This window comes from Electrona antarctica (genome assembly GCF_951216825.1).
Source record: "Electrona antarctica genome assembly, chromosome: 7".
NCBI classification, from domain to species: domain Eukaryota; kingdom Metazoa; phylum Chordata; class Actinopteri; order Myctophiformes; family Myctophidae; genus Electrona; species Electrona antarctica.
In genome coordinates this window covers 56,606,387-56,631,295 of record NC_136812.1, presented here as the reverse complement: position 1 = coordinate 56,631,295, position 24,909 = coordinate 56,606,387, and the positions used below count along the sequence as shown (strand labels likewise).

General features: G+C 42.8%; 1 protein-coding gene across 1 annotated transcript in view; it reads right to left on the bottom strand.

Moving 5' to 3' along the window:
* Nucleotides 1-9,367: 9,367 nt before the first annotated feature.
* Nucleotides 9,368-24,909, bottom strand: part of LOC306926380 (uncharacterized protein) — a gene marked incomplete at its 3' end in the record, with an annotated part of 57,994 nt that continues 42,452 nt past the window's right edge. Inside the window, exons 9-13 of the mRNA XM_079505643.1 lie at nt 18,213-18,353; nt 17,987-18,064; nt 17,191-17,541; nt 12,698-12,842; nt 9,368-9,428 (exon numbers count right to left, since the gene is read on the bottom strand). Of these exons, the coding sequence (XP_079361769.1) occupies nt 9,368-9,428; nt 12,698-12,842; nt 17,191-17,541; nt 17,987-18,064; nt 18,213-18,353 (776 nt within the window). The remainder of the gene's footprint in view (nt 9,429-12,697; nt 12,843-17,190; nt 17,542-17,986; nt 18,065-18,212; nt 18,354-24,909) is intronic.

Here is a 24,909-nt window from a genome sequence, read left to right as displayed (position 1 = left end):
TCCAGTTTTTCTGCACTATCTTGTACTTCCGTCTTTATACTACTATTTCTGTCTTTATACTTTATACTATTTCTGTCTTTCCTACTATTTCTGTGTTTCTTTGTCTGTTCCAATCTGTCCTCTTTGATCTGGAACAAGGGGCTAGCAGGATATATACAATCACCAGTAGGCTAATCATTCAGCCCCTTTCTGGACTTTGCATAATCCTGTGTTGATAGCTTCTAGACATATAAATAGCACTGCTATTTATCTGTCCAGATCAAAACCCACACTTTGACCAGCGGTGGTGTGACAGAAGCTGCTGAGATTCGATCTGCTGCTATTTTAAATTGGACACAGTAGGAACTTTCTATCCAGTTTTTCTGCACTATCTTGTACTTCCGTCTTTATACTACTATTTCTGTCTTTATACTTTATACTATTTCTGTCTTTCCTACTATTTCTGTGTTTCTTTGTCTGTTCCAATCTGTCCTCTTTGATCTGGAACAAGGGGCTAGCAGGATATATACAATCACCAGTAGGCTAATCATTCAGCCCCTTTCTGGACTTTGCATAATCCTGTGTTGATAGCTTCTAGACATATAAATAGCACTGCTATTTATCTGTCCAGATCAAAACCCACACTTTGACCAGCGGTGGTGTGACAGAAGCTGCTGAGATTCGATCTGCTGCTATTTTAAATTGGACACAGTAGGAACTTTCTATCCAGTTTTTCTGCACTATCTTGTACTTCCGTCTTTATACTACTATTTCTGTCTTTATACTTTATACTATTTCTGTCTTTCCTACTATTTCTGTGTTTCTTTGTCTGTTCCAATCTGTCCTCTTTGATCTGGAACAAGGGGCTAGCAGGATATATACAATCACCAGTAGGCTAATCATTCAGCCCCTTTCTGGACTTTGCATAATCCTGTGTTGATAGCTTCTAGACATATAAATAGCACTGCTATTTATCTGTCCAGATCAAAACCCACACTTTGACCAGCGGTGGTGTGACAGAAGCTGCTGAGATTCGATCTGCTGCTATTTTAAATTGGACACAGTAGGAACTTTCTATCCAGTTTTTCTGCACTATCTTGTACTTCCGTCTTTATACTACTATTTCTGTCTTTATACTTTATACTATTTCTGTCTTTCCTACTATTTCTGTGTTTCTTTGTCTGTTCCAATCTGTCCTCTTTGATCTGGAACAAGGGGCTAGCAGGATATATACAATCACCAGTAGGCTAATCATTCAGCCCCTTTCTGGACTTTGCATAATCCTGTGTTGATAGCTTCTAGACATATAAATAGCACTGCTATTTATCTGTCCAGATCAAAACCCACACTTTGACCAGCGGTGGTGTGACAGAAGCTGCTGAGATTCGATCTGCTGCTATTTTAAATTGGACACAGTAGGAACTTTCTATCCAGTTTTTCTGCACTATCTTGTACTTCTGTCTTTATACTACTATTTCTGTCTTTATACTTTATACTATTTCTGTCTTTCCTACTATTTCTGTGTTTCTTTGTCTGTTCCAATCTGTCCTCTTTGATCTGGAACAAGGGGCTAGCAGGATATATACAATCACCAGTAGGCTAATCATTCAGCCCCTTTCTGGACTTTGCATAATCCTGTGTTGATAGCTTCTAGACATATAAATAGCACTGCTATTTATCTGTCCAGATCAAAACCCACACTTTGACCAGCGGTGGTGTGACAGAAGCTGCTGAGATTCGATCTGCTGCTATTTTAAATTGGACACAGTAGGAACTTTCTATCCAGTTTTTCTGCACTATCTTGTACTTCTGTCTTTATACTACTATTTCTGTCTTTATACTTTATACTATTTCTGTCTTTCCTACTATTTCTGTGTTTCTTTGTCTGTTCCAATCTGTCCTCTTTGATCTGGAACAAGGGGCTAGCAGGATATATACAATCACCAGTAGGCTAATCATTCAGCCCCTTTCTGGACTTCGCATAATCCTGTGTTGATAGCTCCTAGACATATAAATAGCACTGCTATTTATATGCCCCAGATCAAACAACACTCTGACCAGCGGTGGTGTGACAGAAGCTGCTGAGATTCGATCTGCTGCTATTTTAAATTGGACACAGTAGGAACTTTCTATCCAGTTTTTCTGCACTATCTTGTACTTCTGTCTTTATACTACTATTTCTGTCTTTATACTTTATACTATTTCTGTCTTTCCTACTATTTCTGTGTTTCTTTGTCTGTTCCAATCTGTCCTCTTTGATCTGGAACAAGGGGCTAGCAGGATATATACAATCACCAGTAGGCTAATCATTCAGCCCCTTTCTGGACTTCGCATAATCCTGTGTTGATAGCTCCTAGACATATAAATAGCACTGCTATTTATATGCCCCAGATCAAACAACACTCTGACCAGCGGTGTGACACCTTTTTCGGTCACTCACTCTCTGTCTGTCTCTCTCTTGTAATAACATCTACATCTGTTTATTGTTCATTTTCTTCGGACACTCTCTTTTAATAACATCTACATCTGTTTATCGTTCACTCCTTTGGTCACTCACTCTTTCTGTCTGTCTGTCTCTTTAAAACTTCTCTGAGCTCTCTTAGTTCCTTTCCTCTCCTCCCGTCTGTCTTCCCTGTGCCCCCACGCTATACTCTGGCTCACGACTGGTTAAATCTCCATCCTCATCGAACAAACTCTCACAGGCTATCTAGCATAGCCTAGTGCCAAAGCAAAAAGACCCGGACATCCAGAGACACATCAAGCGAAGAAAAACCACCTCCCAGGGTTTTGTATCAACCTTTTGTATCGTCCTTTTTCACTACATATTATTGTCATTTATTGTTATTATTATTATTATTATTATTTGTAATTATTAGTATTATTATTATTATTATCATTATTACTACGGTTTTTGTTCTATTATTATTACTACCACTATATATATATATTACCTATTTTTCTCTGTACAATGTGTTTTCCCACCATCCCCATACTTTCCCCCTCATGCCGTCCTAGTCACTACTTCCCCCGTCTCAGAAATCCCTCAAATCTCATCTATCCAGCTCGTTCACCCAGTCACCACATGGTGGTGGAGGGAGGCCTCTGGAACTGCCATGCAGCTACCAAAAAGAAAATGCCTGAATTCATTTCAGGCCACGCCTCCCTCAAGTCTCTGCATTTCCTTGCTCTGACTGAAACCTGGATTACCCCAGACAATTCTGCAACCCCGGCTGCCCTCTCTGTTTCCCACAAGTTTACCCACACCCCTCGCCCAACAGGTGCAGGGGGTGGCACAGGACTACTAATGTCCCCCAAATGGAATTTCCGTGTCTTAAATCTCTCTCACCTTTCTCTGTCCACATTTGAATTCCATGCTATCTCAATATCACAACCAGTCCCCCTCACCCTCATTGTGCTCTATCGCCCCCCAGGAACTCTTGGGAACTTCCTGGAAGAACTAGATTCCCTGATTAGTTCATTTCCGGAAGATGGCACCCCCCTGATCCTACTGGGCGATTTCAACCTACCTACAGCAGAGAAGTATCTTCCCGTTACATCCCTTCTGGCCTCATTTGACCTCTCACTATCTCCCTCCCCTCCCACTCACAAGGCTGGTAATGTTTTGGACCTTGTGTTCTCCAGAGCCTGCTCTCCCTCTACACTCTCTGTTACTCCGTTAATTAGGTCTGACCACCACTTCATAACCTTCTCCCTCTCTCTCTCCACCCTCCCGCCTAAACCCACTAACCCTCCTAACGTCACCACCCGACGCAATCTCAAATCCCTAAACCCCTCCTCCCTCTCATCCTCTATTCTCTCCTCTCTACCCTCCCTGGAGTCCTTCCTCTCTCTCTCACCTGACTCTGCAACCTCATCCTTCTTCTCCGCTATCTCATGTGCATTCGACCAACACTGCCCGCTCTCATCCAGGCCAGCGCGCTCATGTCCACCGGCTCCCTGGTTATCTGAAACTCTCAGATCTGAACGAACACCTCTAAGGGCAGCCGAAAGGAAATGGCGCAAGACAAAGCTACCTGATGACCTATCCCACTTTCACTCACTCCTCTCTGCCTTCTCCCTCTCACTAACCACTGCTAAAACCTCTTTCTACCACACCAAAATCCAATCCTGTACTTCTAACCCAAGGAAGCTCTTCTCCACTTTCTCCTCCCTCCTTAAGCCCCCTCCCCCCACCCAACCTTCATCCCTCACTGCTGATGTTTTTGTCAACTACTTCGAGAAGAAGGTTGACGATATCAGCAGCTCCTTCCCCCCCCTCCCCCATAAAGTGGCATCTGACTCAACCAACACTAACCCCAACACACCACGCATGTCCTCCTTCTCTCCTCTTTCCCCAGACGAGGTCCTACAACTAGTGACTTCCACTAGACCTACCACCTGTCCTCTCGACCCTGTCCCGTCTCCAATCTTCCAGACCATCGCACCTGATCTGCTCCCCTTCATCACCTCCATCATCAACACCTCAGTAACCTCAGGCTGCGTCCCATCTGCCCTCAAGTCAGCCAGAGTAACACCACTCCTCAAGAAACCAACCCTTGACCCCTCAGATGTCAAGAACTACAGACCGGTATCACTCCTTTCATTTCTATCAAAAAGCATTGAACGTGTTGTCTCCAACCAGCTCTCTCTCCATCTCTCACATAACAACCTGCTAGATCCCAACCAGTCCGGATTCAAAAAAGCCCACTCCACAGAAACTGCCCTGCTGGCAGTCACAGAAGCACTACATGCTGCCCAGGCTGCTTCCCACTCTGCAGTCCTGATTCTCCTAGACCTATCAGCAGCATTTGACACAGTGAACCACCAGCTGCTCCTAGACACCCTAGCGGATCTAGGCATCGGCGGGACGGCACTAAAGTGGTTCTCCTCTTACCTCACCGACCGGACCTACCAGGTCTCCTGGAAAGGTCTGTTATCATCCCCCCGAACCCTCCAAACTGGGGTCCCACAGGGATCTGTACTTGGTCCCCTCCTTTTCTCACTGTACACTAAATCCCTTGGCACTATCATCTCTGCCCACAATATATCCTATCACTGTTATGCCGATGACACACAACTGTTTCTATCCTTCCCCCCCTCTGCCACCCAGGTGGAAGAGCGCATCACTGCTTGCCTGGCTGACATCTCACAGTGGATGTCCTCCAACCACCTCAAGCTGAACCCAGACAAGACTGAGCTTCTCTTCTTCCCAGCTAAGTCCTGCCCGATGCGGGAGCTAACTATTTCCGTAGACAACGCCCTGGTAACGTCTGTCCCAACAGCCAGGAACCTTGGTGTTGTCCTGGACAGTCAGCTCTCGTTCAAAACTCACATCACAGCTGTCACTCGATCCTGTAGGTTCACACTCTATAACATACGACGAATTAGACCGTTCCTCACCCAGGAATCATCCCAGCTCCTAATCCAGACAACAGTCCTGTCAAAACTTGACTATTGTAACTCTCTCCTTACTGGCCTACCGGCATGTGCACTGAAGCCTCTCCAACTGATCCAAAATGCCGCAGCTCGCTTGGTCTTCAACCAGCCAAAATTCTCACATGTCTCCCCCCTGCTCCGCTCCCTGCACTGGCTCCCGGTCGCTGCCCGCACAGAATACAAAACTCTGATGTTGGCATTTAAAGCAACCAAAGGTATGGCTCCCCCATATCTTGCCAGCATGATTGAACCCTACAAACCATCCCGCGCACTCAGATCAGCCAACGCAGGGAAGCTGGAAGTACCCTCACTAAAAACGCCGGGACAACGCTCCACACGTCCCAAACTCTTCTCCCTTCTGGCCCCAAAACTGTGGAATGCACTTCCCGTTGCAATCAGAACTGCAGCATCACTCCCGATCTTCCGCCGTAGTCTGAAAACCCACCTTTTCAGACTCCATCATGGCCCATAGCACTTACCCTACCCCCTTAGACAGCACTTCTTAGACTTATATAGCATTTGAAACAGACTTATAGCATGTCATGTAGACAGCACAATAAGTGCATTGTATGTAGTCATAGCACTTCATAGTATATATGTACAGCATAGTATAGCACATATGTGTAGTTTATATGTATAGTGTCATTATATAGATATGTTCTAGTTATAGTTTATATGTATAGTGTCATTATATAGATATGTTCTAGTCACGGTCTTAGCTTACGCATGTTTCGCGATAAATGCATTTTGTTACATATGTGATGTATTCCCATGCTTTTTGTTCTTGCCTATTGTAAGTCGCTCTGGATTAAGAGCGTCTGCTAAATGCCTAAATTGTAAATTGTAAATTGTAGATCCAAAGAGAATGGATTCAGTTTTTCCCAGGTGTAAAGATAGTTTGTTATCAGCGAGCCAGGTGCAGATTCTACCGAGTTCAGAGCTGAGGGCATTTTCAACCTGCAGTTTGTCCCTGTCCGAGACCAGCAGTGCTGAGTCATCTGCGAACAGGAACAAGTTGCAGTCACAAGCTGAAGTCATGTCGTTTACATATATTAGGAACAGTAGAGGCACTAGTATGCTTCCTTGTGGAACGCCAAAGCTGACTGGGAGGAGGGGGGGTGGGGGGACAGTGTTCCGTTCACTTCCACCATCTGTTCTCTCCCCTCCAGGTAGGATTGCATCCAGCTCACTGATGTGCTATCAAAACCAATTGCTTTTAGCTTGTTAACCAGTATGGAGTGGTTCACGGTGTCAAAAGCCTTTTGGAGGTCCAGCATGACCATGCCGCAGTATTTGCCAGCCTCCACCTCTTGTTTGATGTGGTCGCTCAAATAGAGAAGGCATGTGTCAGTGGAGTGGGATGTTCTGAAGCCAGATTGGAACTCGTACAATAATGTATTAGTGGCAAGATACTTTTCAACCTGTTCATAGACTATTTTTTCCATCACTTTCGAGATGGAGCTTAGAATAGAAATAGGGCGGTAGTTGCCGGGGTCTAATTTACTCCCTTTCTTGTGCAGGGGGGTTACTTTGGCCAGTTTGAAATCTAGGGGGACCTGTCCCTGTTTGATGGAGAGGTTTACTATGTGGGTGATGACTGGAGCTATAGAGATGGCTGAGTCTCTGAGAAATTTGGAGGGAATATTGTCATGGCCAGTGGCCTTGTGGGGTTGGAGGGCACTCAGTTTCTTAAGTACCTCATCAGTTGTTACCATAACTAGTTTAAAATCGTCTTTACAAACACCTAGGTTTATGTAGAAGGTTTTAATGTGCTCTACACCAAAGAGCCCAGAGTGGGAGGGCAGATTGTTAACCAGCGTTGTTGCTATGTTTGTAAAGAAGATGTTCAAGTAGTTGGCCACATCAAGCTTGTCAGTGATGAGTGTTGTTCGCTTTAATGTTTGTTTGAAAACCTGGTTTTCAGTTTCTGACTACAGCCTAGTTGGTTGTTGAGTAGCTTCCAGAGCTCTCAAGGATTGTTTTTGTTTTCCTCAGCTTTATTATTAATAAAGTTACTTTTGGCGGATTTGATCAAGGCAGTAACATTATTTCTTAGCCTGTTTCGTTGGGTTTTTAGGTTGTCCAGCTGAGCTTGGAGACCCCTGTTGAAGCGCTTGGCAAGCTTTGACTTGCATTTTAGAAATTCAGAGCATTTTTTATCTCTGGCATTCGTTGCAGTCAGTATGTCCGAATTCATCCATGGCTCCGAGCGGGTTTTGACCCTGATGGTTCTCAGAGGAGCCATGTTCAGTACTGATGTAAATTTGGTTTTGAAGCCAAACCAAGCTTCTTCGACAAGTGTGCTGTTAAGCTCATCGGACCAATCCAGACTCTCCAATTCTTGGTTAAAGACCTCACTAGAGTAGGTTTTGAGGTCCCTTGATATGACTGCTTTGTGGCAGCCAGACTTTGTTTTTTGTTTTTTGCGGGTACAGAATATCATGAAATGATCACTAAGCCCGCATACAATAACACCTTTCTTGGAGATTCTGGATTTGTCCGAGGTCAGAATGAGATCAATGACAGTTTGAGTAGAAACACACACTCTAGTGGGTTGGGTAATAAGCTGGCTAATACTATGCAGATCACAAAACCTAATAAATGATTTGAAAACAGGCGCCTCTTTACGCTGTACGTCTGTATTCAGATCGCCCATCAGGATTTTCTCTGCACCCTCCTCCTCAGCTAAGCATCCCTCAAGAATATCATAAAATCCTTGCTGGTCAGGAGGTCTGTAGACTGTGCCAACTAGTACTGATTTCGCATTTTTGAAAATTAATTCAACCCACACAGTTTCAATTTCAACATGCTGTAAGTCAGTACGGGTAATGAATTCAGCTTACTGGTGGCAAGCTGGGCTGTGTCAGCAAAACAATATAAGACTGTGTCGTCAGCATAAAGGTGGGTATGACAGTCATTTAAAGCAGAGCAGAGCACAGGACCTAAGATTGAGCCCTGGGGACGTAACTCAGATTGGGTGCTCCCGGACTTCACTGATTGATGTCTGTATGTAAATAACTATGAAACCATTCAGAAGATGTATTACTAAAGCACATTTTTGTAAGAGTATGATGTACAGTGTCGAACGCTTTCGATAAGTCCACAAAGAGGCCAGCGCAGTGTAATTGGTTCTATGCAATGGAATCTGTTCTCTTATAGGGCAGGGAATGCTGGACCCTGAAGCCAACCCTGCAGAAGTCTCTAGAGTCTAGACGGATGCTACACCAGAATGCGGCATGCAGTACTTAACATCAGCAAGAGCGCCGTAGATGTTTCCAACAATACCCTGTATGAGGGAATAACAAGGGTGAGCCAGAAAGTAGCAGCCAGGAGAATGAGACTAGCAGGACACTGCCAAATACATCAATAACTGCCAGCCAGCAAAGTAGTGCTTTGGGAACCAACACATGGGCATCGCTCAAGAGGACGTCCCACATTAACACCCTGAGCAGCAAGGACGGAGTTCTCCGTTCAATCAATTAGTAACGCCCAGTGCTCAGGACGGAGATTGATAAAAAGGACGGAGATTGATATCAAAACCGATCGAAACGCTCCACAGGCTGGGAGCATCTGTTGGGCAACATTCGATGTTATTTCTCGGTGGGACGTCCCACCGAAAATCTTAAAAAGTGAATAACTCTTGATCTACAGTAAATCATTCCGTCCAATTCTAAGCAAAGATTATGTGTTAGAGTGACGGCCCATCGTGGTCCCGTCGCTAGTCGTGTTAGAATTAATCATACCTCCCGCTGATGTCAATCGCCTCGGGAGTGTTTTGGCTATATCAAGCTACTTCAGCTACATCCGGGAAAGCACCTGCTAAATGTGCTCCGCTGCTATAAAACGCTGGGCGCTCTGATTTAATGGATTAAATATCCCTGGGCGTTCGGGGTGTTAACATATGTGGATGTACTCAAAAAAGACGCAGGAGCACAAAGCACCAACGAGCTGATCAGATGTATGGAGAATCGGGATGACTGAAAGCGACGATGGAGGGCTCGTCTGAGGACGACCTGTAACGGTCAGATGTTTCTATCACAGTTACTAAAAATCACGGGGTAGTAATGATCCTCCTTTAAAGATCAAATTGATATGTTTCAACCACACAGGGTAGCCTACAATGAATGCTTTGAAACACTGACACCAACACAGAAATAAATATCAGAATAATAGTTTATCTATATGAAATATAAACTCAACATTGACAATCAGTTAGAACACAGTATTCATGACAGGTATATTGTCCGTATGTGTCCAAACCGCATGCACCGGTCCTATCACGCATGCACGCTCGCTCTATTGTTCGTATTGTTCCTTTAGTTACTCACGCTCCAACCGGAAATAATAAAGTTAATCCAAAAGTAAAGGTGATCCCCCGGACGAAAACAATCCCAGATAAATCCAGCTATCCCACCAATGGAAAAACAACCGGTACTCCTCGCTTGACGGACAAACAAAACTTCTCACCGGAGCAGATGACGGTCCCGGCCGGGTTACTCCTGTCAACGGTGAGCTGGTGTCCATGGCTATATTCCACCGTATAGCATAGACAAAGTTTATACCAAAACGCGATCAGGTCTCCCGTGGACTCCCTGCTCGCTTGTGTCTCAGTCTCCACAAGTCTCTCGAGCCTGCGACTTCCGTGTGTTTAATCACGGAAGCGTCACGGCCTGTCAATCAATCTCCTTCCTTCTCCAAAACATAAACAAAACAGATACCTCTCAAAGAAAATAGGACATTAAACATAAGGATGGATATGGTGTTACGGAATATTTTGAGCCATGATCTTTTAAATGAATAAAATAAATCCTTAAAGAATATTATGTGGCAGTGCTACAGACCCCTAGAGAGTACAAGCAAAGTGCTCTCCCCCTGAATGACACCATGTTTTTTCTTGCATTTGACTACATCCTTTACCACAAACTGTACAAATAAAGGACTAATCCCCTGTATGAGTCCTCATGTGTGATTTCAGAGGACCACTTTGACTAAAGCCTTTACCACAAACTTTGCAATTAAATAGCTTTTCCCCTGTATGAGTCCTCATGTATTTTTTTAGATCACCACTGTGACTAAAGCCTTTACCACAAACTTTGCAAAATAAAGGGCTGTTCCCCTGTATGAGTCCTCATGTGTTTTTTTTAGACCACCACTGTGACTAAAGCCTTTACCACAAATTTCGCAATTAACACTAATTGCCCAGGGTTATTTAACCATTCAATTATAGCGCCCAGTCGATTTATAGCAACGGAGCACTTTTACCGACGGACCGGATGTTATGCCGGATGTGGCTGTAGTAGCTAAATGTAGCCAAAACACTCTATGCGATCGACAACAACGGGAGGTAAATCTAACGAGACTAGCGACTGGACACTCGTCTAACACATGATATTGTCTTAGTATTGGACCGGATGATTTAGATTGCGAGTTATTACCATTTAAGATTTTCGTTCTCGTCGGCTAAACAATTTCTCACTGTTGCACAACATCGAGGATTGCGCATTCCTCGATGTTGCGATTCGATCCGTTTTCAATAAACTTCGTCTTTTGGATAAAACTGGGCGCTGGGTGTTACTAATAGCAAGGACGGTGAACTTCGTCCTGGACAATCGGGGTGTTAAAGGGCTTTTCCCCTGTATGAGTCCTCATGTGTGATTTTAGATTACACATTCGACTAAAGCCTTTACCACAAACTTCACAGCTAAATGGCTTTTCCCCTGTATGGGTCCTCATGTGTGATTTTAGAGGACCACTTTGACTAAAGCCTTTACCACAAACTTCGCAATTAAAGGGCTTTTCCCCTGTATGAGTCCTCAGGTGTCTTTTTACATCACCACTTTGATTAAAGCCTTTACCACATACTTTGCAACTAAATGGCTTTTCACCTGTATGGGTCCTCATGTGTTTTTTTAGAACAAAATTGTGACTAAAGCCTTTACCACAAACTTCGCAACTAAATGGCTCTTCCCCTGTATGAGTCCTCAGGTGTATTTTTACAAGACCACTTTGACTAAAGCCTTTACCACAAACTTTGCAATGAAAGGGCTTTTCCCCTGTATGAGTCCTCAGGTGTCTTTTTACATCACCACTTTGATTAAAGCCTTTACCACAAACTTCACAACTAAATGGCTTTTCCCCTGTATGGGTCCTCATGTGTTTTTTTAGATCACCACTAAAGCCATTACCACACACTTTGCAACTGAAAGGCTTTTCCCCTGTATGAGTCCTCATGTGTTTTTTTAGAGCACCACTGATACTAAAGCCTTTACCACAAACTTCGCAACTAAATGGCTTTTCCCCTGTACGAGTCCTCATGTGTGATTTTAGATTAGACATTTGACTAAAGCCTTTACCACAAACTTTGCAACTAAATGGCTTTTCCCCTGTATGAGTCCTCATGTGTGATTTTAGATTAGACATTTGACTAAAGCCTTTACCACAAACTTCACAACTAAATGGCTTTTCCCCTGTATGGGTCCTCATGTGTTTTTTTAGATCACCACTAAAGCCATTACCACACACTTTGCAACTGAAAGGCTTTTCCCCTGTATGAACCCTCATGTGTGATTTTAGATGACACATATGACTAAAGCCTTTACCACAAACTTCACAGCTAAATGGCTTTTCCCCTGGATGGGTCCTCATGTGATTTTTTAGAGTACCACTTTGACTAAAGCCTTTACCACAAACTTTGCAATTAAAGGGCTTTTCCCCTGTATGAGTCTTCAGGTGTCTTTTTACATCACCACTTTGATTAAAGCCTTTACCACAAACTTTGCAAGCAAAGGGCTTTTCCCCTGTATGAACAACTGTGTGCCTCTTCAGAATAACCTTGCGACTAAACATTTTGCCACACTCTGTAAAACTAAAACCTTTCTTGTCTGTGTGGCTCTTCGTGGAGTGAGTTTGTGTTGATGATGTCAGGTCCTGAGACAGCTTGTGGCTTGAAGACAATGTTTGTTCTTCCACATGTTGTGTCTTGTGTGAATCCAGTGTGTTTACAGCCGACTGACCTTCCCTGGTCTCCTCCCAGTCATCACTGTCTTCAGTGTCGTCAGATTCAGAACAGTGTGGAGAGATGAGCTGCTCATCTCTGGTTGGTTGTGATGTTCCACAGTCCTCTACATCAGCTTGTGGTTTAATGTGTTCACCACTAGATGGTTGGTATGTTCCACAGTCCACCACATCAGCTTGTGTTTTCATGTGTTGAGTTGAGGTGCTGGCTTCAGCCTCTGTCTCTCCGTTTTCATCATCATCATATTCACTTTTCACTGCTAGTAACGTCATCACTTCTTCTGGTCTTTGAAGTAGCTCCTCTTGTTCATCTTTAATGTGTGGAGGTTGTGGTTCCTGCTGGACCAGACTGGGGCTCCTCTCCTCATGTTTAGGGGAAACTTCCTCTTTACACACAGGCAGGTGCAGGAAGTCTAGGGGGGGAAGGTACAATGAGAGCAAACCATTCAATGTTTGAGCATTATTTCACGCAGGGCCCCATCTGAGGGCCTAAGGGTACGGGGAGGGTCATAGGGGGGCAGGAGATCAACAAGATATTGAGGTGCAAGACCCTTTCATGCCTTAAGTTATTAATATTTCTTTCTTTCGCTTTCTTTCTTTCATTTCACATCAGTAATTAACAAACTCAGAGCAATATCCCACCTATCCAAAAGCCAAAAGAGGAACAAAGGACTGACACAGCTTAACTACACTTCTGCTGCCACGTAGCGGCACAAAAAGAGTTAATAAAATAATAGTTTGATTAGTTTAGCTGAGTCATGGTGTGTTTACTATGGAAATAATACTGCTATTGATTAATTTAACTGAATCATGGTGTGTTTACTATGGAAATACTGTTATTGATTCATTTAGCTGAGTTGTGGTGTGTTTACACCCCACTCAGGGACCGGATAGGAACCGCAAGGTTCCCAGTTCAAACCCGGGCTCCCCCAGTTAGTTTCAAAGTGTCATTGAGCAGGTTACTGAACCCCTAATTGCTCCCGAAGTGCATGTTGGTGCCTTGCATGGTTTCCTCCAGCAAAAATGATCATTGAATGGAGTATGAAAAAAAGAAAATCTGACAATAAATGGGGTTTGGATTAAATTGAATTGTAGGCAGTTTGTAAAATGTATGAATCCAGCAGCAATTTGTTACACGCAACAAAAAGTGCTAACTTAACAGTGAATTGTCCCAATCCGATAACGTGATCGGAAATCGGGGCCGATCATGTCTTTTTCAAATGATCGGAATCGGATTGAGAGCATCGATCAAGAGGATGTCCAACATTAACATATGTGGATGTAATCAAGAAAGACGCAGCCTGGGCTGTGTCTCAGCGGTCCAGGCACCTTGGCCCGTAGCCCGAGTCTGGCAGTGTGCCGCGGGTTTGACTCCCAATCCCGACGGACTTTACTGCAAGTCACTCCTCCATCTCTCTCCCCCATTTCCTGTCAGCCTACTGTCTGTCCCTCTATAAAAAATATAAAATGAAGGCGAAAGCCGTAAAAAAAAAAAAGACGCAGAAGCGCAAAGCACCAACGAGCTGGTCAGATGTATGGAGAATTGGGATGACTGGAAGCGACGATGGAGGGCTCGTCAGAGGACGACCTAGAGAGTACAAGCAAAGTGCTTTCCCCCTGTATGACACCATGTTTTTATTTTTTTTACATCTCGCATTTGACTACATCCGTTACCATAAACTGTACAAATAAAGGACTAATGCCCTGTATTAGAGATGCAACCGATCCGATATTATATCGGGATCGGCCTCCGATCCAGCTTAATTAATGTATCGGAGATCGGATTTGACGCAACCGATACACACTCCGATACAGGAGGGGGAAACGTGTTTAATGTTTACTACAGTCCGTCCTGCTCAGTGCAGTGAGCGAATCCAACCTCCAGTATGTAGGCCTACAGACTGCAAACAGAGACTATAGAAAAAAGCCCCACTAAGGTGCAATATGCAAGAGAATGTAATCACTTACAGACTTAACAGCTAGTATTAGAAGTATAAAGTTTACCCGTCGTCGCACGGATCAGTCAAGTCACTGCATGCGCAGTTCAGTTGTGTGGTGGAGACTCAATCATCTCCACACCACAGCTGCGTTCTGACATTGTTGTTGATGAGATTGCTCTTGTAATCCATTCTTCTGCTATATATTAACTGCACACACGTGCTGTTTAGCGCTATGTGATTCAATCTTTGTAACTTTATTATTGCCATTGGAAAAAAATGCTGCTGTGACGATGATGATGAAGAATAAGCGCACGTCGTCGTCGCGGTTAAATCCGTCTTTATATAATTGGCTCAGTTTTCAAACCATGACATTGTTGTCAGAAGCTCAAATATTGATTCAGATTGTAAGTTTAGTGCAATTCTTAAGACAAAGACAGAGTTTGCAAACTAAAGTAGCAAACAACACCAGCACCATAACAAACGTCCTGAGACCCGAGGTATTTTTTTTCTCCCCGAGTTCTGTCGGTAAGGCTCAAGGCTTTTGTCACATGATAGCGCAGCTGATTCCAGGCATCACATTAGGGCTAAAAGGTACCACTGTACATAGCAATAATAATAATTACTATTATTATTAATAGACCATAGTATTAATTAACAGGTTACATGCAGGCATCACTTTAGGGGTAAAAAGGTACCTTTGCACATAATAATAATAATAAACCATAGTATTAATTAACAGGTTGCCATTTCCTTAAGGTTTACAGGTTAAACACTTATTATTCTTATTTTTAAACACTTAACCATAAACATCCCCTCTTTGAATTTAAATGTAAGGCATTTGTACATTATTTGCTATTTAGAGATATGCTGTGTATTACAACCTTGTGTAACATTACACAACAATATTAATAGTATGACTGCTCTATTATTTAAAGCCTATTCTACAATTTAAAAAATCACACCCATGTGAAGTGAGGGGCACTCTTATCATTGTACAAAATCATGACGTAACATGTCTATTTGCTCAGACACTGATGTAAATTCACCATTCATTGTCAACAGGAATTTAATGTTTGTGTAAGACAAAAATCTACACTTAGCTGAATATAGGAGGGGCTTGCGCCCTTCAAAAATAAGGGGACTTCCCTCAAGTCAGACCACTCGTTAGTCAGACCCATACTGCGGGTTACAAATCATCGTGGCTTGGGTTAGGTTAGGGTTTAGGATAGTGTTAATAATGGTCTGACTAAATTGAGATCTCTAACCAATGCCACGCTACCAAAAATAATGTCAATGCGCATTTTGTATTTACATTTTTTGCTATGTAAAATATCGGATATCGGGAGTGTATCGGGAAATTTCAAAAATTAATATATCGGATCGGAATTGAAAAATCAGTATCGTTGCATCTCTACCCTGTATGAGTCCTCATGTGTGATTTCAGAGGACCACTTTGACTAAAGCCTTTACTACAAACTTTGCAACTAAATTGATTTTCCCCTGTATGTATGAGTTCTCAAGTGTCATTTCAGATGGCCACTGTCACGAAAGCCTTTACCACAACTTTGCAATTAAAGCGCTTTTCCCCTGTACGAGTGCTCATGTGTGATTTTAGAGCACCACTGAAACTAAAGCCTTTACCACAAACTTTGCAACTAAATGGCTTTTCCCCCGTATGAATCCTCATGTGTGATTTCAGATGAGTCATTCGGCTAAAGCCTTTAGCACAAACGTAGCAACTAAATGGCTTTTCCCCTGTATGAGTCGTCATGTGTGATTTTAGAGCAGTGGTTCCCAAACTTCAACTTTTCAACATTTATTAGGCCACGGACCCCCCATTTGAAAACATATGCCAGTGACCCAGATAAGGGAGGATTTGTACGGCTCTAGTAGTGATTCAAAACATAATAATTTCATGGACCCCCAGTTTCACACGCATTATGCTACGGATCCCCATTTAACACTTTGGAGGCCCGGAACTATTTAATCCATTTCATCCATGTGCCCATCATTAATAGCGCACAGACCACTTTTACCGGCGCACCGGAAGCTGGTGTGCATGTCTGTGTAGCAGCTAACAATAGCCACACCACTCTAGAGTCGATCGACAACAACGGGAGGTAATAATAAATCTATCGCGACTAGCGACTGGACCGCGGAAGGCCGTCAAACACAGGATATTTTTTCATAATTAGACGGGATGATTTAGATCGGGAGTTATGATCGTTTTAAGATTTTCGTTTGTCAGCTAAACAGGCAGGGGACATTTTCGATGACGTGTCACTTTTTGACACGTCATCGGATCGGGCAACAAGCGCTCCAAGAATCTAGAGCGATGCGAACGGTTTTGTTATCATTAATCTCCGCCCGGGGCCTCCAAGGTGTTAATGGCATTTCTATCTCTGGTACCCCAATTTATATTGTAAAACCACTGTTAATTTGTACACTCTACTCTCTACTCTCTGAGTTACAGACCCATAAGGATCCATTTGGTTCCTAACTATCTCTGAGCTGGGGACCCCCTGGAACTCCCTCAAATACCCCCAGGGGTCATGTTTTAGAGTACACTTGTGACTAAAGCCTTTAGCACAAACTTTGCAATTAAAAGGCCTTTCCCCTGTATGAGTCCTCATGTGTGATTTTAGAGTAAACATTTGACTAAAGCCTTTAGCACAAACTTTGCAATTAAAGGGCTTTTCCCCTGTATGAACAACTGTGTGCCTCTTCAGACTTGCCTTGAGACTAAACATTTTGCCACACTCTGTACAACTAAAACCATGTTGTGTCTTGTGTGAAACCATTGTGTTTACAGCCGACTGACCTTCCCTGGTCTCCTCCCAGCCATCACAGTCTTCAGTGTCGTCAGATTCAGAACAGTGTGGAGAGAGGAGCTGCTCATCTCTGGTTGGTTGTGATGTTCCACAGTCCTCCACATCAGTTTGTGTTTGCATGTGTTGAGTTGAGGTGCTGGCTTCAGCCTCTGTCCCTCTGTCTTCATCCTCATCTTCACTTTTCACTGCTAGTAACGTCATCACTAGTTCTGGTCTTTGAAGTAGCTCCTCTTGTTCATCTTTAATGTGTGGAGGTTGAGGTTCCTGCTGGACCAGACTGGGACTCCTCTCCTCATGTTCAGGGGAAACTTCCTCTTTACACACAGGCAGGTGCAGGAAGTCTATGGGGGGGGAAAGGTACAATGAGAGCAAAGCATTAAATGTTTGAACTTTAAACATTATTTCACGCAGTGTTTAGCTTTGGTAGTTGGACAAACTTCAGCTGTAAATACATTGTCCATTTCTAAACCACAAGTCTATTATCATTCATAAAAAACACCAATTACTGCAAACTAAATTATTTATTTAGATATTGTTGGGGCTTTTTCTGCCTTTATTAGATAGAGTACATGTATACATCGGGAGTCGAACCCGCAACACGCTGTCAGGCTTAGCAACCTAGGTGCCAACCTAGGGCCAACTGCAAACATTCTATTTTAACACATAATCGGAGCATATTCCAGTTTGGACGTGCCTATTAGCCTTTCAATAAAAGGAAAGAGGAAGAGAGAGAGAGAGAGAGAGAGAGCAAAAGAGAGAGAGAGAGAGAGAGAGAATAAAACCTACTGATGTCCAGGTGGTTTTCAGGTTCCTTTTTAACACTCCAAACCCTCTTCACCTTCAGGCTGGACTCTGCACTCTGGCCTGCAATGAAGGAATATAATAAGGACTTTAATGCGGTTACGTTTAGGAATACCTGGTGCCGAGTCCGACCATTCAGTTTGCAGGATTTGACCCAGGGTGAGCGTATTCTGGGGCGAGAATTATCATATTTAAATAAAACAGTACATACCTATCTTGTACAGCTTCACTACAGGTTGCATCGCTGCATAAAGCAGTCCACGTCCCTGGTCCGTCTCTCGCTGTTCCTCTGACAACATTGATGTTTTGGAGGTCATCTCTCTAGATACAGCAGACCTCTGCCTGTGGTGCTCTGTGGAAATCACCAGTAGAAAGAACTGTTGGCTCTCAGCAACCTTACATTATACCATCATGTAATCAAATCAAACTATCTACCATATAGTAGGGGAGCCTATCACTTTCCGTGATTTTGGAATGTTAATTTTTGGAGACAGGTATATCTTGATTCTTGGGGTTACCAGAATGCCAAAAAAACATGTCTCCAATTTTTTATGTCAGGTTTAGCATGTTTAATTAGCATAATTAGCTAATAAATTGTCAAAAACGGAAATGGCAATAACTTTGCTTCTAGGTAACTTATAAAGGTGATCTAAGAGTCTGAGTCCATGTTTGTGATGTCCAGAAATGCATCTGTTACCATTGTGAAGTCATACAAGCTTTCCTAATTAGCATAATTCCCATAAATTATGCAAAAACGAGGTGAACATCAGCAAATTGCTGCATGTTTTACTTTTAGTCAACTTTGAAAGCTTCTCACAGACTCCATGTGTATGTTTACAACTCCAGGAATAATTATCATCCTATGAATAAATCATGCAACCTTTTGTCTATGTAATAATTATGTAATAATCACACCAAAACCAGAAATAGCTATATTTCGTTGCTTTAAGTTAATTAATAAATGTGATCTTACAGATAGTAAGTCTGTTTGCATGTCTAGAAAATATTCTCTTTCCATAACTAGGATATGCAACCTTTCCATTATTAGCTTTATATATATATATATATATATATATATATATTAGAGCTGGGACTCGATTAAAAATTTTAATCTAATTAATCAGAGGCTTTGTAGTTAATTAATCTCGATTAATCGCATTTTAATCGCATATCATTATTTGACCCGAGAACAGTGAGAAAGCTATTTTTTTAAATGGATTTTGGTATACTAGTGAATCAATGAATAGTGAATACATAAGTTTAAGCAATAAAACATTGTTTTTGTAGTAATAATAGGGGTAATAAATTATAATATCTCAAATGTAATAATTTATATAAAGCTTTTCTGAGTACAAAAAAATGCTTTACAAGGGGGACATGATAAATCAAAAACAACTTTATTAGAGGAAAAACACTAAGGAATTAAATAGATGAAATAGCTGGGGAAAGCAATATTGAAGGTTTGGATGGTGGGGGCATGTCTCTGAGTGTTTGGGGAATGCATTCCACAGGGTTGGGGGGGGGGGGGGGGGGGGGGGGGGGCTTGGTGCAGCAAAGTGACATGACCATAACAAAGCACCTCTGTGTTTCTTCCGTGGACATACAGTAACAGCCATTAACAGATTTTACATTTTATTTGGCCATAACCGTTTAGTTAGAAACCATGTCATCTGGTCGGGTCCTTGAATTGCTACTGGTAGTTGGAATGACGTTAGCTCTGATCCATAGTGTTAGGAGGAAAGTAGGCTTTCACATATTTTTTTGTGCTAAAAACGAGGGGCTGCACAGCCTGCACTTCCGTGGGTGTGAGGGGAAAGGATCAAATTAAGTACCATAGAACTCCTCCTGAGTCCTAACTACGCTAAGGACCAGAGCTACTGTTGTTGACGTTAGCTTCCAGGCTAGGCTCGGTGCAACATGTTTCGCATCGAGCCGATACTGGAGGCTTGACGAGGTGCGGTCTTCGGTGATATGCGAATTCTTTATTGAATAATTGCACACAACTGTGCTGTAATCCACGCTATCATCGGATAGCCTTTTAAATCCTATTTCCAATCCACGGGGACAAGCAAAGTGATCTCAGCGGCTTCCCCCGGTCTGGTGAACTGTCTGGTGGTGTTATTGTTCCCCCAATGCTGCTGGGGCATACCATTCTAAAGGGGGGTGGTTTCCACTCCCTGTAACAACGGACACTTCACTCGGTGAACTGGGTGGTGCGCCGGTCCATCTGAAAACTGTCCAGTGACAACGTTCCGCGGTGAAAAAAATAGTGCGATTAAAATGCGTTAATTTTTTTAACGCGTTAATTTTTCTGTAGTTAATTAATCTCAATTAACGCGTTAAAGTCCCGGCCCTAATATATATATATACATATATATATATATATTCCTCATAAAATAAAGAACAATATGAGAAATGGTCACAGAATTATCACATGATATTTATTCTAATATTTACAGAAAGTTTTGAAAACACATTTAATTGAAGGGTCTTCGTCATCGTCAATCCCCAACAGATGTGCCTTGTTTACATTACCACACACCTCTAATCATCGGCCCTACACATGCACATCTCAGAGCAGTTCAAATTTTGAGATCAACAAGAACAATGTGATATGCACTGTGATTTCTTGCAGACACATTTTATCAGTTGGGTAATGGTGGCTGGGCCGTGGGTATCCCGTGTTGTGACTGGCACCAGTTGATCTCCTTCAGCCTCCCATCCATTTTTAGTTTCTGGTGGCATCTGTGGGTTAGGTACGTGGTCCTGATCCCATACCATTGCCTGATAATATGCATGGGTAATGGCTTGATTTAATGCTGCTTGTGTAGGTGGCAGCTTCTCGGCTTCTAATTGTTTCTTTGTGAATAACCTCCACCTGAGCTCATCAACATCCACAGGATTTGTACCGGGCTCGTACAGCTGGCAAACAAATGCTTCAATCTTTTTTGACAGTTGTACCCTTCCAGCTAAGAGTGTAACTGTCATAGATGGAATGGCATTGGTACAGGCAATGGGAAAGCCACCATGGATCAAGACATGTTCCCAGTAAGCTGACCACTCCATAGCCACACTGGACAGGAAGACCAAAGAACATAGTGAGATCCATGTAGTATTTGACCGACGCCAGGGTGGAAAGCCCCGGGCCCCTACCACTTATCATGTGGAAGACAACACACCGATAGGGAAGTGTCAGAAAAACAGTTCTTGTCAGGTATCAGCACCAAAGATGAGCTGACTGTCTTATCTTGCTAAGAAAGCCCTCCAACACTTCCAGGTGAAACCCAATGTTTTTATAATCACGTCAAGGCAGGCTGTCCACTCAAACTCTATCGATGTAAAACATCTCCACAGCGTACAGGAAGAGGCTGACACAAGGATAATCCTGCACAGCCTGGATGCTGTCCGAAGAGGGGCAACACAGCTCTACATTGAGTCCCCTGACACTGATGTCTTTGTTCTTACAATACGACGGTACCATCAGCTGTGCAAGGACATCTATTTCATCACCGGTGTGGGGAACAAAAAACGTATCATCGCTGGAGCCAGTAGTGCAGGCACTGGGTAAAACGAGGACTTCAGCCTTACCAGGGTTCCATGCCGTCTCTGGAGCTGATCAGACAGCTCCAGGGAATTTAACCTGTTGGCCAGGTCTAAACAGGTGTCCTGTGGAGGTGGTATCTGCAGTTGCTACTGTATATACTATGAGCTACAAAAAGGCTCAGTTCTGACGCAGCACGTACCTAACCCACAGATGCCACCAGCAACTGAATATGGATGGGAGGCTGAGGGAGCTCAACTGGTGCCAGTCACAACACGGGATACCCACGGGCCAGCCACCATTACCCAACTGATCAAATGTGTCTGCAAGAAATCACAGTGCATATCACATTGTTCTTGTCGATCTAAAATTTGAACTGCTCTGAGATGTGCATGTGTGGGGCAGATGATTAGAGGTGTGTGGTAAGCAAGGCACATCTGTTGGGGATTGACGATGACGACGAAGATGGAGACCCTTCAATTTTCAAAACTTTCTGTAAATATTAGAATAAACAATCTGATAATTCTGTGACCATTTCCCATATTGTTCTTTCTTGCGACTGCAGGTCGCCTTTAGGAAATTATGGACGGGCCTGCCCCAAAGTTATTAGTTCTCAACAGGCCCGAAAATTCAATTAGATCTCTATATGGAGCTGACCTGTTCTGACATTCCATATGTTGATCTGACCTCATCAAACCCTGTACACTCAAGACACGCTCCATATATGGCCAGTTCAGAATACATTCCATATGTTGATCTGACCCCCCATGCCAAAGCACCAGCACTCGCCCAGCAGTCTGTCATGACCCAGGCAGATATGTTGATCTGACCCCCCATTCCAAAGCACCAGCACTCGCCCAGCCCTTTAGTGCGAGGTCGCTTCTAATATTTTCTAGACATGCAAACAGACTTACACTGTCTGTAAGATCATGCGTATTAATTAACTTAAAGCAAAGAAATACAGCTATTTCTGGTTTTGGTGTGATTATTACATAATTATTACATAGACAAAAGGTTGCATGATTTATTCATAGGATGATAATTATTCCTGGAGTTGTAAACATACACTTGAAGTCTGTGAGAAGCTTTCAAAGTTGACTAAAAGTAAAACATGCAGCAATTTGCTGATGTTCACCTCGTTTTTGCATAATTTATGGGAATTATGCTAATTAGGAAAGCTTGTATGACTTCACAATGGTAACAGATGCATTTCTGGACATCACAAACATGGACTCAGACTCTTAGATCACCTTTATAAGTTACCTAGAAGCAAAGTTATTGCCATTTCCGTTTTTGACAATTTATTAGCTAATTATGCTAATTAAACATGCTAAACCTGACATAAAAAATTGGAGACATGTTTTTTTGGCATTCTGGTAACCCCAAGAATCAAGATATACCTGTCTCCAAAAATTAACATTCCAAAATCACAGGCATCAAAATTTGATTGATAGGCTCCCCTACTAATACTCTGTTCAGTTGAAAGGTGCATTCATGATTTTTTTTTTTTCGCACAGCCCCATCATTTTATAATTGACAATTGACTTTTCGAGCAAGTGGGCATGACCTTTTGCAAGTAGAATATAAGATGTATTTGCCCGACGGGACCTCTGAGACCTTAGTGTCAACCCCTAAATACATTTAAAAATGTCCAAGAAATTGTGAAAATTAACAAAACGTAGCCGATCTAGAAGCTCAAAAATGTGTTGCATCCTGACACGTGAGCTTGTAAATCAGATTTATGGGTTTAGGGAGAGTAGTTTTCAAAATAAAAGGTGTTAATCCTGTCTGTGGCCGATTCTGTCGAAGTACCCAAAGGCAGTAGTGAGGGGGGCGTATGCGGTGAAAGCCGGAATTACGTAAGAAAAATGCTGTTAAAAGACGTCTGAAAACTACGGACGGATACATTATACAAGCACCCCGTAGGTCTCTGTAACATTTGGGGCAACAGCACCTTATATTTTTTGCATTTGTACATGTTCAGAGTTTTACGGGCTCAGCTGGTGTCTCTGCAGTTTCCACAGGGGAAAGAGCACTAAGACGCTCGTAGATATGAAAGTCAAATTCGATCAAATATGCTACATAGCGAGTCTTAACTTAAGGCTAGCTTGAGCGTGTAGTTTGATGTTGTGTATGTAACAAGACACACCTGCAGTGTGTAGTTTGAAGTTGTGTATGTAACAGACAAACCTGCAGTGTGTAGTTTGATGTTTGTGTCTTGTAACGGTTTCGTCAGTAGCTTATTTGGGGTGCCAGGCAGGCGTGTACCTACCAGAGAGGAACTTAGCCTCTCCTTTTTTGTGTAGCCAGGTGGTTTAAGGAAATCGGACAAAGGACTCAATAAAAAAATAATGAACCCTTAAATTAGATTGGAACAGTTTGTATTGAATGTTTAGAAGCAGGGATGGGTTAGATCACAACATTGGCTTTCAAAGAAAATAACAAAATCAAACATAAAATAGTATTCAATATTCAGAACGAAAATATACAAATAAAGAAACCCCAACAAAATAATAATAATTTAGCGATCACCTGCCCGCTGTCTATTTTGCTCGGTCGCTGTCTGTCAGTCCGCTGTCTTTCAGTCAGTCAGAATACTTCCTTCCGGCTCACCAGTGAAATGCATTTTGGGACGGACACAGATTAATACTGGGACACACTTTTCCGCGTAACAGCGGGCGAGCGATCGCTAAATTATTAGATAGATTACCGTACCCACACTGAACATCATTTGCTGTTCATATATTCAGAACGGGTAACCACTCCTTTGAAATAAAGCAAAATGGGTCTTTGAGAGTTCAGTTCAAACAAAACAAAGGGACACAGATCCTCCTGCTGTAGGGAGTGGTTAAGAAAAATCCTCTTGCTGTTAATTCACTCTTCGCTAAGTCCCACCCAAGCCCGTTGTTGGCCAATACCACGTTAGCGACGGTTACTAAGGTAGAAAACTGGTCACGCTTGCATGCTGGTCAAATACCTGGCTCTCAAAGTCAGTCAGTTAGCACATAAGCGAACACAACAAAAGCTGATTCTGACAGTTTATGACATCAGGAAAACTTTTCGTCTTTTGATAGATTTATAAAGTAACTATTTTGGTTGGAGATATACAGTGAAGCGGTTCTGGTGTTCCCAACTCTCGTTTGTAAACAAGTCTCCATGCTGTTTGAGCACCCAGCTGCAGTCCCAGACATTTCTCCTAAAGTGTCTCCCTCAAACGCGTCCAAAATTGTGTATGGTGTTTGCGACAAGTGGACGAGATCAAATACATTTGTTTACATCCAACGGCCTGGATGGAAGGCTGAGACCGAGGCTACTTCAGAAGTGTGTGTACAGATTTGGACCAATCAGATCGTTTTGTAGGCAAACC